The following is a 14,378-nucleotide window of genomic DNA, read 5'->3' as shown; positions in this document are numbered from 1 at the left end:
TGTGAACAGCTAGTCAAATACCACATATGAAGAGATTTGGCGTAAATTCATTAGAAAAAGCTCTTTAATCCCTTTTACCTTGTGTGTGCTGAGGCTGATATTACCCATAATGCTGCAAACCTAAAATCTATATCACACAAAAAATAAGTTGAAATAAATGTAAGTTTAGCTTTTACAATAATTTGGCTCATTTTTCAACATTGGGCAAATTTGCTTGTGGGCAGTAAATCATAGCAACCAATGAGTGACTTGCTTTTTTCAGCCATCTGCAAGTAGAACAATGAATGCAACCATTTAATTGGTTGCCATGGGTAACTGCCCATGGGCAAATTTGCCCAGTGTTGACAAATGACAGTGTATGTCATCCAACCTACTGTTCTTCAACTTCAGAGGGACAGCCCCCAAACTCTCCACCCTTTGTCCTGTAGTGGAGCAGGTTGCTTGTGTTTTTCTTAGCGATCCTGCTCCCCGTCTTTTTGTGGCGCTGCTCTGAACACCCCAATCTTCCCGTTGATTTTGACAGGGAAGATTTTCAAACTGCTGCCACTCGGTCACCCCAAATGAAACAGTGACATTTGTTGGATGACCCAAAGTGGGAGGAGCTAACATAGTGCTGGGCGGTATGACCAAAAACTTATATCACGGTATTTTTCAAAATTATATCGGTATCACGGTATTTGACGGTATTTTTTTTTCCCCATGCATGATTAGGTGACCACCCCAAACACCCCCCCCGCCACCCCAAACACCCCCCCATCCTCACCCCCCCACCACCCCCACCACCCCAAACACCCCCCCATCCGCACCCCCCGCCACCCCAAACACCCCCCCATCCACACGCTAAAGTGGGTGGAGCCACCAACAGCCAATCACATTTCTTTCATTGATTTCAGTGGGGAAATATTAACTGCTGCCATTCTCACATGTTAAACGTCAGGGTCCCCAAACTTTGTACAGTTTGTCATTGTGTGACTATGTTTTAAGTTTAGCAAAGTGGCCAGAGCCAACAACAGCCAATCAGATTTCATCTATAGACCTTCACTGGTTTAAATTTAAACTGCTGGCAATCTTTAAATAATAATACCAGGGTCCACAAACTACAAGGTTAGAAAAAGCGGGCGGAACCCCAACAGCCAATCAGATTTTACCAATTGACTTTCATTGGGGAAATTCAACCTGCTGCCATTCTCACACTATTAACGCCAGGTTCCCCAAACTCTTGGTCAACAGGGGACTGCAGATTTAGGTTTGAAAAAGTGAGCAGAGACACCAACAGCCAATCAGATTTCACCTATTTAATTTTATTGGTTAAAATTTAAAATGCTGTAATTCTCATACTATTTATGCCAGGGTCCCCAAACTTTGAAGAGTTAGTCACTGGGTGACAATAATTCAAGGTATGAAAAAAGTGGATGGCACCACCAACAGCCAATCAAATTAATCTCATTGATTTTAATGGGGGAATTTAAACTTCTGCCATTGTCATACGTTTAATGCCAGTGCCCCCAAACTTTTCACAGTTGGTCACTGGGGGACTAAGGTTAAAGGTTAGGCAAAGTGGGCAGAGCCACCAACAGCCAATCAGATTTCACCCATTGACTTGTATTGGTTTAAATTTAAACTGCTGACATTCTTTAAATATTAATGCCGGTGTCCCTAAACCTTGCAGAGTTAGTCACTGGGTAATTGCAGTTCCACATTAGAAAAGTAAGAGAAGCAACTAACTGTCAGATCAGATGTCAGTGGGGAAATTTAAACTGCTGCCATTTTGACACTATTAAAATTAGGGTCCCAGTATTTGCACAGTATTTTACTATATGACTGTGGTCCAAGGTTAGAAAAACTGGATGAAGCCAACAACAGCCAATCAGATTTTAGTCAGTGACTTCAAATGTTTTTCAAACTAACATGAAATGTGTTCTTAAACTCTTCTTTCTAGTTTCCATTATTTCTCCAGAGAAGAAGAAGAAAAATATGTTCTTATTGTGTGTGGAGTTAGTGACAAAAGAGATTCATTTTTGGCATTAAACTTGAAATTAAACAATTCCAATGATCAATTCCTGCTGTTATGCTAAGTATCTAAACTGTTCATGTCCATCAAAGAAAACAGTGTAAGTTCAGATAATCATAAAAATTAGAAAAGAAGCTGTTCCAATGCTGATAGTCAATCCTCCTATTCTCCATTCTCAATTAATGTCTTCCACATTGCCCATCAACTTGTTGGTTATAGTTTAACGTAAAATTCAGAATACGGTATGCTAATCCACATAGAAATTAGAAGAGAAACACAACATTTTTAAAATAATATTGGGCTTAAGCAAAGCTACAGAAAAATGTGTGTTTTCTGAAAGCTAAAGGGAGGTTTATGACTCCTTTTCACACAAACAAAACAACAGCTGTCACGCAGACTTTGAAGGAAAATTTACAGTATCCTGAGGATGTACTTACTATATTAATAAAATATGAAAAGATTTGAGAGTGGGGTAAAGCATGAATAGATTATGACACCTAACAGACAAAAAAGAAAGCAATAGAAACATGTGAGAAATATTGGTGGAATCATAGACATGAGAGGCATACTGAGATCTGAGTTTGGGAACTCTGTCCTAGGTGGAGTTATATCAATGGGGATGCCTGGAAGAAAATTGTCCTGCCACGTATTGATCCGACCATAATCTATATTCTAATGACTGAACTCAAATGTGGGAAAAGTTTGCAAAACTGCTCATCCAGACTAGCTGCACAAGCAACACTCATGTTTAAAATAGGTCAAATAGCTGATGGCAGCCTAAAAGCTTACTGGGGTAAACTTTGGGTATCTAATTATAACATTTTTTGATTCATATAATGTTGACACTGTTTTAATACCTTATTATAAGCATAGACAGCAAGCTGGTTTTGCTGGCCAAATCTAGTATGAAGTATAAAGATGGACTTGAGAAAGCCTTAAATGTTCATTGGCACATGTCACTCCACCAGTCACAACACAAGAGTAGAGTCCATATTGCATTATCGTAAAAAACACCCTTTCCAGGAAATTTGCTTGCTGTATCTTCTCTCTGCTTGTGTAACGTGCTTCCCTGCTTAACAGCATAAGTCTTTAAAAACCCATACACTGAACCCTTACACAACACATTTGCATAAACCAAATTCATCTTGTATCCAAAGTAACAGGTAGAATTACAAACAGGTGCTACACAATAGCCCTGCTTACTATAGTATGTTTTCTAATTGAATTTAGTTATTATATAAACAATTCTGCTTTCATAGAACCTTTAACTAAAGCAAACTGAAATAAAGCAGGTTAATTGAAATACTTTGACATTCGCATTAATTATGTATGATATTTTCTAACAGAGACCAGTGGAAAAAATGCAGTTCCATAACAGAGTCACAGAGAGCTTAGAGGTAGAGGAAAATACTATTTTCCAGTTGGAATGATTTTGTTTTGAGTAATGTGCCTGAAATGTATGGGTGCCTATTTACTATACGTTGAAGTTTTTATTTTTTTTTTGCCAGATTGCAGAGATTGCCAAGATTGTGTAGAAGTCAATGGCAGATGTCCCTTCCCTTTCCTGGATGATCCTTCTTTAGCTTCAAACTTTAGAGGTTTCAGATTTTTGTGTGAACATTTTAAAAAGTCGTGTTTTTTATGCGAGAAGTAGAAAAATTCTGGAACTTTAGGATTTGTCTCGCGCTGACTTTTTTTAGTTTAGGCTTTTTAGTAAGACATTCGTGGAAATGAATTTATTGGAATTTTGTAAGAATAAAAAAAAAGAGAAATGTTTAAGTAAATCTGCCTCCTTGGGGCAGATTTATCAAAATGTGAGTTTAGCACTTAATACATAAAAACTCACCCACATTCTATTTATTACTATGGGATATTCAGAAATGTATTCATCAATGGGTAAAATCTAGATGTCGCCATTTGATAAATACACTTCCAAAAATCCCATAGGAATGACTAGAATAAGGGTGATTTTTTATGTATTAAGCGCTAAACTCACATTTTGATAAATCTGCCCCTATGTGTAGGTATTACAGAAAAGACAGATTTACTAAAACTCTTGATTTTCTAATTTTTTCCTTTTTTTTAATTAACTAATTTCCATGAATGTCTGAAAAACCCCCTAAAGTTGGAAGGGAAGGGACAAGTTTTAGCTGCCAAAATGAATTTGTATTTTTAGCAGTTTTGTTGCATAGTAAATCTCAAGCTTTTTTTAATTTTAATCATAGAAAATATGAAAATACAACCATAAGTAAATGCGACCATAAGTTCATAAAGGGTTTGAGTGCACTGCACAAACTGAAACAAGTGACATCACATAAATTATTCCCTTAATCCAGCCATTTCATGTCACACTATGTGGTTATACCACATCAAGTTGCCGTGTAGTCAACAGAGCAGTCATTCAAATGGAAACAGGGCAACAGAGCACATGTTTACATCATAAATACCATTTTACTCTGTATAATACAACGGTATTGAGCTAATGGCACTTAATGCATTTTCTCCACCAGCATAAATATACAGATACAACCAACTACAACGCCATGTGTGCAATGCAGTAATGAACTGCATCTCTCTGTCACTGAGCACATGAGGTGGTTTTTAGCCAGAAAATGCAATTGGTTGTTTTCTGTCATGCCCCCCCCCCCCCCCCCCATATCAATATGTGAGTTTGGAGATTAATACCTGTACATAAAAACTTACCCAAGTCATTACTATGGGATATTTAGAAGTGTATTCATCAAATGTGAGTTTTAACTTTCACCTATTCATAAATATGCTTCTAAAAATCTGATTGAATGAATAGTACATGGGTTAGTTTTTATGTATTAAGCTCAGATATAAAAAAAATCTGCTCCTCAGTGTTTAACCAAGGAGATAAACAAGAGCTAATGTTATATTAAGGTTATGGTATTACCGGTCCTTTAAAAATCCTTTATGCTTGGAAAAACTTGAAATTTTTCAAATGGTGTTTAAATTACAGTCATCAAAAAAATACACACAAATTTTAGTTACATGATTTACATTTAAGGGTTGTCTAGGTATAGTGATTTAAATCCCATTGCAGAGGCTGTGGTGGGACCAAATAATGTTTTTTTTAATAAGGTCCAAGGACTGGTCAAGTATAACCAGTACCCACTTACTTTTGTTGAATTTGATTTTTAATATGAATCATTAGACCAAAGCTTCAGAATGTAATTCCATTAGTCAAACTCATCTCTAACAGAATTTTTTGTAAGGTGAATAATGCCATGTCACCTTGTGTAAAACCAAGCATAGAGGGAGGGACACCGGTGGCCGGGGAAGCACCAACAGAGATTGAGTCTGGCCGGGTCCAACCGGGTTTTTTCCTGGTGCCCTGGCGGCCCAGTCCAACCCTGTATGTGAACATGTAAGCAAGTGTAAAATTCTGTTTCAGATTAAAACAACCTATATAAAAAGATGTTTGTAATGATATAAAGAGAATTTTAGGCATTAGTCCATAGAAAAAAGTTGGTCGGATTTGGGTAACACTAATCATAAGCAGACTGCCATTAGATTACCATCTATAGTCTTTAATGGGCTGTACACCCCCATGTTCAACATGGGTTCAATGAATAGGGTTACAGGTGAACATTTTAGCATGCGTTAAAAATATTATCACTTCTTATATTTGGAGAATTAACGACCAATTCACAAAAAAGACACTTGCCTGAATAAATGGACATAACGCTTTGCAATAATTGAGATTTTTGTGCATGCGATATGAGTAGTAATACATGCAAAATTACTTTGATGAATAGTTACTTAATTAGCAAACTCTTTTTAATGCATAAAACTATGTGTTAAGTGTTAATGACCTTTAGTGAATCGGCCCCTTGATGTCCTATACTGCAAGTTCTATGTATACAGTAAAAATAATTCTTACCTTGCATTGTTATTTTGGTAGGCTCCGAAAATAAAGGTATAAGCAAGAGGTAGATGAGGTAGACAAAAGATATTCCATTGTACCGGAACATGCACGCTGTTGAAATAAAAAAAGAATGTTATTTTACATTTAACTGTTATGTGTGTCAGTAATATAGAACAAGATCTTCACATAACTCTATAAATATAATATATAAAAAACAATACAGGTACTGGTATGGGACCTGTTATCCAGAATGCTCAGGACCTGGGTTTTTCCGGATAAGGGATCTTTCCGTAAATTGGATCTCCATAACTTAAGTCTGCTAAACATCATTTAAATATTGAATAAACCGAATAGGATGTTTTGCCTCAAATAAGGAGTAATTATATCTTAGGTGGGATCAAGTTTTATTATTACAGAGAAAAAGGAAATAATTTTTAAAAATTAGAATTATTTGCTTATAATTGAATGTATGGGTGATGGCCTTTCTGTAATTTGGAACTTTCTGGATAACGGGTTTCTGGATAAGGGGTCCCTTACCTATATAGGAATACTGGTATCTAGAACATGTTACCCAGAATGCTGCAAATTACCGAAAAGCTATCTCGCATAGAGTCCATTTTAATCAAAATTATTATTTCCTTTTTCTCTGTATTCATAATACAGAACCTTGTACTTGATCCTGATTAAGATATAGATAATCATTATTGGAGGCAGAACAATCCTATTGGCTGTATTTAAAATTAAATTTTTTTTATAGGCAAGGCATTGTGATCCCAATTACATCAAGATCCCTTATGGAGAAAACCCCAGGTCCCAAGCATTCTGGATAACATGTCCAATATCCATCCAACTGCTCCTCTTACCAGCAGCAACTTTTAATTCTGTTGAATGGAAAATGCCTGACCAAATGAATACACATTGCTACTCACTTCTCATTTATTTAAAAGTGTTGTCCAGTTCAAACATAAAATGGTCAATGTTTTGTCCCTTGAAATGCCATGGACTGAAAGTAAATTGTAAATGCCTTCTTGTTCCGTTTAAGTCTACAGTACTGTTAGAAGTCTAGAGTACTGTTGGGCCTCGTGCCAGCAATACTGCCCTGTGAGCAAACACCCTTTAAAATGAAACCCAGCACTTGACAAGAAAGCAGATAATAAATTAATTTATAGAAAGTTAGATTAAGAAAGCAGTAAAAATGTGGTGTTTCATTTTATGATTTCATGGTTTCACATGGTAATGTCATGTTTTCACAACTCAAGGCATTGACAAGATTTGTCATCAAGTTTTCAAATCTAAAGGCCCTTTTGAAAACCATTAACTCTCTTTTTTAAAAAAATAGACACAGAAGCCTAAGAAAGGCCTACAAGGATTTACTGTCTGACTGGTTTTATTTTTATATTTTTTTAGTAATCATTTTTTAATTCTTGTAAACTGACACAAAAAAAGTTAAAGGGATTCTGCCATGATTTTTATGGTGTACTTTTTATTTCTAAATTACACTATTTACATAACAAATAATTCACTTTACCATTTAAAATTACATTTGTTTTAGTTGTAATATTGGTGCAGGCAGCTATCTCAGTACATTGTGCCTGAGTCTGAGCTTTCAGAAAGAGCCAGCACTACACATTAGAACTGCTTTCCAGTACCTCCCATATGATTGGAGGAGTCCCAAGCTGGACTTGTATTTCTTACTATTGAGTGCTATTCTGATATCTACTGAGAGTTGCTATCTTGCTACCTCCCCATTGTTCTGCTGATTGGCTGCTGGGAGGGGGGTTATATCACTCCAACTTGCAGTGCAGCAGTAAAGTGTGACTGAAGTCTATGAGAGCACGGGCCACATGGTTGCGGCACACTGGGAAATGAAGAATATGGCTAGCCCCATGAAATGTGAAATTTCAAAATTAAATATAAAAACATCTGTTAACTGATGGGTTTTGAAAAAAACATGTTTTCCCATTACAGTATTCCTTTAATATATAACAGCAGTAATATTCATTAAATGTCCTACTTGGCTGAATGTTCTACTACGATAAAATACAAAGGTATATCTCTGGTCACTTGATGGTTAATAAGGGGGTAAATTTTCTAACATTTAGCACACTTGAATTAAGGTAATACAAATAGGTCATATTATTTTTCCTCTATCCTTTTTAGATTTCAAGAGGGATGAAGTGAAAATGTAAAGTGTCCAGACTTAACAGACACTTGTAAGGGTTACTTATCCTTTTTCAAATTTGTATTTTTTTTTCAGGTTGAATAAACTGAAATTTTACTTAACTAGTATGTTTGCTTATTTATTAGAAAACTGGAATATAAAAAACTCAAATTGAATTAAGCTGTAAAACAAATGCATCAAATTTGTATTCTAGTAATTTTTAATTAAAAAATGTCAGTGGGCACTTCTGCTCCTAACCATTCTGCTTATTTCATGGTCATTACCTATTTCTGTATGGAAACAAAGAGGAGAAATAAGTAGGACAGATTATAGCATGTAAAAAAAACTACAATAAAGAGATTAAACAAGAAGAGGAGGAAAAAGTTTGGAAAGTAGGTATAAGGTTTTCTGGTAGACCACTGGAATCATAGTCACACATTTGTTCAAAAAGTGCCAGCATCTAATTCTGATCAGTATCAGACTGGGTTCCCGAGTGTCCACCAGAGAACTAGATGGAACTAGATGGAAGTTTTGTATATATGCTCAAGCTGGAAATAAAAATTGGCTTATTGGAATTTGTCTAGACCCTGACCACCTGTTGATCCTCTGGATAGGCCAGTCTGACACTGTGACATTCAGGGCCGGAACTAGGGGTAGGCAGACAAGGTAAGTGCCTAGGGTGCAACAGAGATAGTACCTTAGCTACCTGCCTACCCCTAGTTCTAGCAACACACACATCTCATCAAACTCCCCGCTCCACTTCACAACTCTCCCCCACTCTGCTCTCTATTTTTCACAAAAGGCTAAATATTTTAAACGAGTGCTAATAATAGGAGGATTACATATCTGAAATAAATACACGCCAAATATTATTGTATATAAGGAAGATACAATGTACAATAACGCCAATGTTTCTTTCTCAGGGAGGAGAAATTGCTGGATTTGCCATTGCGTGAGTACTGATATTGTAAGTTGTTATAATGCATATCTTGATTTGAACTAAATATTTAACATGAAGAAAAGCACAGGTATTGGACCTGTTATCCAGAATGCTTAGGACCTGAGATTTTCTGGATAAGGGGTTGTTCCATAATTTGGATCTCAATACCATATCTATTAAAAAAAACCTCCAAAAAGGATTAGTTATATCTTAGTTGGGATAAAGTACAAGGTACTGTTTTATTGTTACAGAGAAAAAGGTAATGATTTTTAAAAATGTGAATTATTATTATTAAAATGGAGACTATGGGGGATGTCCTTCCCGTAATTCGTAGCTTTCTGGATAACATATCCTATATTTCTACCAAAGAGTAAGAAAATGTTAATAGTTTCTTTTCAGGCCCTGCCTGTCTGATTGTTCCACAGGCTTCAAGTATTTATTAGCGCAAGCATACAGCACTAGATTAAGAGGCCCTTTCACGCATATTGACCAAATAAGTAAATCTAGCTCTAACAGTAATTCCTCAGTGGAAAAGCACTGGTATTCTGATAATCCCACCAATAAATATGCATTAAGTATACTACAAACTATACAGAAAATGTGGTAAATCGGAAATGAAACAGGTGTAGCTTTTGTGTTACAGGAAAACTGCTAGTGTCTAACAAAATGTATTAACAGTGTCTGGAAATGAATGCTATGATTCTTAAAGAAATGTGTGGGAAAAGCTTGTCATATCTGTTATATTTTTGAAGTATATATATATATATTTTTATTTTTTTTATTTTTATTTTGTCTTAACCTATGTGGAGATCATAAAGAGGGTGCATATTTTACTGCATATGTCGACAAAGCAACAAAGGTCATTTATAAAACAGAATGCAGTGTGTGCCATTTTTTTTGCACACAGCATTCTGCTCATTAACCATGGGTGCAGTACTAGTGGGGGGACATGTAGGCATACCCATGCCTGCTCATTAAATTGCTTGGCACTCATTTGCACTGAGCACTATTTTTTTAACCCCATTGTTTTTTGTCTACTTTGGCTATTTGTCAAGTCTAAGACATGCAGGACTTGTGTATGTGAATTTTTTAGGTAATGTGCTGAGTGCGGTAAGCAGTATAGTCTGTAGAGGGATTCAACACAGAATGTATCATGATACTGCTCATATTAATACTCACAATTCTGCTTATAGGATGGGACAACTCAATACTTTTTCTGTAGACAATTAAGATAACATAAGACTTTTTCTATCCTCAGGTGCCTAAATGCTTTCTCCTTGTCTAAGCCACCTACTTCATATTAGATAGTAAATTAGGTTAAAAAAGCACACACATCCATTAGTTCAAACTTATACTGTACTGTATGTCATTATGAACCTGCCTAACTGCTACTTAATCAAGAGTAAGGCAAAATTTCTTCTGAAGCCTCTCAATTTCCTTTAGAGCGGAAAAAATTCTTCCTAAAAAAAGCCACCCAACCCCTTCTTGAAGCTATCTAATGTATCGGGCAGTACGACTGATTTAGGAACAGAATTCCACAACTTCACAGCTCTCACTGTAACCATTTTCGAATATTATGATGGAACCCCTTTCCTCTATTCCAAATGAATGGAAGGGCCTAAAGGTAACAAAGCATTAGAACGTTTATACATAGTCATATCCCTCCTTAAGCACTACTCCTCCAGTGTAAACAACCCCAATTTGAGATTTCATATACCCTTTACCATCTTAGTTGCCATTCTTTGGACTCTCTAATTCAATAATTTACTGTTTAAACACTGGAGAGCAAAACTGCATAACATCTCTGTTTTTCCCACTATTTATATATGTAACAATGTGGAATACATCACTCATATATTTAATGCAGTTTACAATTTTTAGATTTGGCTGAATTCTCTATCCTCCATTAAAAACTTTCAGCTGAACACTAAACCAAATCAAAGGCCTAATCTACATATTTAAACTAAGTCCCCCAAAAATTACATAATCTGGATGGATCCCTAATATTCAAAAGCTATTTCGACCTACACGCCCCCTACCCGTCCCCTTACTTGTGCATCAATCGGGCAAGTGGAAGATGTGGCAATGAGGCTCTATCCTTACTGCCTGCCCTATGGCATACAATAAATAGCCCTAATGGGTGTTTTTGATGACTAGATTGTATTCTGGATTTGATGTGTTGATGAAAATTAATTTGGCACAAATATAGAGGATGGTGTATAGATGCAAGTACCTCTACGACTGCATTATTAAAACAGGCCCTAAGGTTTACTGTTTGCAAAGAGGCAGTAATAATGATTCTCTGGATGTGAAAGCTAATTGCTTATTAATTCCTATGAATAAATGACAGAAAATTCTGGCTGTAATAAATATGCAGCAGCAATACTTCACAACCAATAAATTAGACTTTCTCTGATATCCAGGTCAATAAAGCTATTCAGAGCTGTCGGAGCTAGAATACTTCCTGCCGTCCCAGGCAATCACTGGAATAACAACATTTACATAGTGAGAAAAAGATTTTCTCCCAGACAGAGTCTGGTTTACGCTGTATTTATCAAATAAAATTTTACAGAGGAAGTCATCCTCTTCCTTTGAAATAACTACTGTAATAATTTGTAATTTGTCATAAAAAAGGAAAGTGCCAACCTGCAGACGTTTGTATAAATTAGAGCACACTGCTCGTTAGTTCTTAAGATGCCACGTTAAAATATTTGATCCATTGCGGAAAAACGAGTCATACAGAATGTTTCTCTTAGTTTAAATATAGTAGAGGAGAATGGGAAGTATCAATAACAGGTCTGGGTGCAATTTCTGTGTCTACCAAATGTTCAGCTAAATACAATAAAATTTCTTTTGCAACTTGCAAATTTTCGCCAAACAACATGCTTATAAGGTATAAACTAACTTGATCTTACAAGGAACACACAAAACATTTAACAGGCTGAATTCAATAGCCTGTGCTTTTCCAAACTTGAAAGTTTTAGGCAACTTCCCTCAGATAGTAAGGGCTTTATGTGTCATTCAATATCTTCATAATATTTCTGGCCTCTAAGCATCTCAAAACCTAGACAGCTATTCGGCAGCCTCCACCTGGTGTTGGTGTTTAAAAGGGAGGAATGGTAGTTGCATTCACAGCAATCAGGAGGCCACTGGTTGGTAAGCCCTGATCTAAAGCAAGAGCTCTTTGCCAATAGCTGACAGTGCAAAAACACAAGGCATTAAGAATCTTGGTAATAAACCAAGGGTTTTCAATTGTCCTGCTTTAATATTTAAACCCCATTCCCACTTTCCTGCAGAGAATGCTGCCAGCAATGTAATACCACTCTCCCTCGTCTTCATGAACTTTATAAAAATAGATTTCTGTAAGCTTTTACAGTTGTCTCCACTATATTATGTATCCTTCTTGGCAGAATCCCTTCTGTAAAGTTATTTGCATTACCATGAAAAGAATCAATTTGGCCAGCTATATTAATGCAAAAAGTACTCCATCTAATACAATGTATTTATTGCATGGACCTCTTGCCAGCTGTTTAATTTGCAAACAACAACTGTATTTAGAATATAAAACATATTTTTATTACTCCAGGTGTGTGCTCTTATTTGTATAATCACAAAAGAGCCTCTTAATGTAATTGAATATAAAACTGTTTGTAAAGTGCTAACATGCACATAATTGCCAAATGTGCAGTCTACATTCATAAGGGGCTATTTAAAAAATTCCACACACAAAAATTGGGTGGAAAGGCTGCAGCTTTATTTATTAAAGGGATACTGTCATAATTTTTATAGCATACTTTTTATTTCTAAATTACACTGTTTACACTGAGATAATTCACTCTGCCATTTAAAGTTTTATTCTTGAACCAACAAATGTACTTTTTTTAGCTGTAATATTGGTGTGTAGGCGCCATCTCAGTGCAGTGTGCCTGAGCCTGAGCTCTCAGAAAGAGCCAGCGCTACACAACTACTTTCAGATAACCTATTGTTTCTCCTATTCTCGTGTAACTGGAGGAGTCCCAAGCCGGACTTGGATTTCCTACTATTGAGTGCTATTCTGATATCTAATTGAAAAATATATATAGGGGGGAACACGAGACAAAATGCAAAATTTCTGCAAAAAAAGTGCTTTTATTTTTATGCCATACACAACATGTTTCGGGCCTCTTTCGTGCTCTTTATCAAAAGGGCCCAAAACATGTCGTGTATGGCATAAAAATAAAAGCACTTTTTTTGCAGAAATTTTGCATTTTGTCTCGTGCTCCCCCCTATATATATTTTTCTATGCAGCTCTATTGCTGGGGGTTTGATGCATGAGGTCTGGAAGGCTCGGCACAGAGGACCTATCTAGTCGAGAATACTATTCTGATATCTACTAGAAGCTGCTATCTTGCTACCTTCCCATTGTTTTGCTGATCCGCTACTGGGAGGGGGGTGATATCACTCCAACTAGCAGTGCAGCAGTAAAGTGTGACTGAAGTTTATCAGAGCACAGGTCACATGGCAATTGCTCCTGATGAAGCGTGGCGGACACGTGAAACGCGTAGAGCTGTTTGTGATACCCTTTATTAAAAATAGTCCTGCTGCAGTACAGGCTACTTGCAATATTTGGAGTTGTAGGCACAACTCTTTCCCTTTAGTTTCATTAACTTTTGAAACATATTGCACTATTTTGTATTTGTATTTTTATTTTTCATGTGCTTTCAACACATCAGTTAGATAAACATGAATAAGTAACTCAATGTTAACATTAACACTTGAACAACCCAATACCAAGCCTGTGACTAAGCGCCCACCTCTAAACCCCCACATCTCTTCTGCCTCTATTCCCCCAAGCCTAGCCCCAGGCTTGCTCCTCCTGAAAACACCTGTCCTTTAATCTATTTCCCCTCCTTTTGGCTACCCACCAGGGGAGCCCAACCACAACACCAATGCTGCAACTTTTATGCTCTCCCAAAACCATACTTAATTGCCGGGCAGGTGAAATGCTGTCTTCACTCCTGCTGTCCACAAGGTAAAGGCTGCCTCTTCCTTTTATCTGCCTATATGGCCTACCCTTACTTCCTTGTCTCCAGCCTCCTTACAAACTACATCTTCCATCACCCTCGATCTATTACACTTAAGCAATTCTTCAGCCATGGCCCCTGCTGCTCCACCTGTCCCAGGCTCACTTTTTGAAAACAAGGTGTACACATGTTTTGCTCGTTTGTTAAGGTGGAACATAGCAGAGTTACAGATTCTCAGAGTTAAAGATTCAGAAGGGAATATAAAATGGTAGAGAAGGGGGCCAAAACTTTCTCTGTCTTATATTCACAGCAGTATAAGGGTGTAAAATGACACAGTGTATTGGGGGGGGGGAGTCACAGCCTCTCCTGGT

At 36.7% G+C, this 14,378-nt stretch overlaps 1 protein-coding gene across 9 annotated transcripts in view; it reads right to left on the bottom strand.

Moving 5' to 3' along the window:
• Positions 1–14,378, bottom strand: part of piezo2 (piezo-type mechanosensitive ion channel component 2) — a 223,941-nt gene that overhangs the window by 157,527 nt on the left and 52,036 nt on the right. For all 9 annotated transcript variants that reach the window (XM_012965359.3, XM_012965362.3, XM_012965361.3 and 6 more), the window contains exon 2: positions 5,919–6,014. In XM_012965359.3, the coding sequence (XP_012820813.2) occupies positions 5,919–6,014 (96 nt within the window). The remainder of the gene's footprint in view (positions 1–5,918; positions 6,015–14,378) is intronic.

The sequence above is a fragment of the Xenopus tropicalis genome, chromosome 6 (genome assembly GCF_000004195.4).
Source record: "Xenopus tropicalis strain Nigerian chromosome 6, UCB_Xtro_10.0, whole genome shotgun sequence".
In the NCBI taxonomy this organism is placed as follows: Eukaryota; Metazoa; Chordata; class Amphibia; order Anura; family Pipidae; genus Xenopus; species Xenopus tropicalis.
Note: the sequence above shows the minus strand (reverse complement) of the source record. Positions and strands in the feature narration are given on the sequence as shown.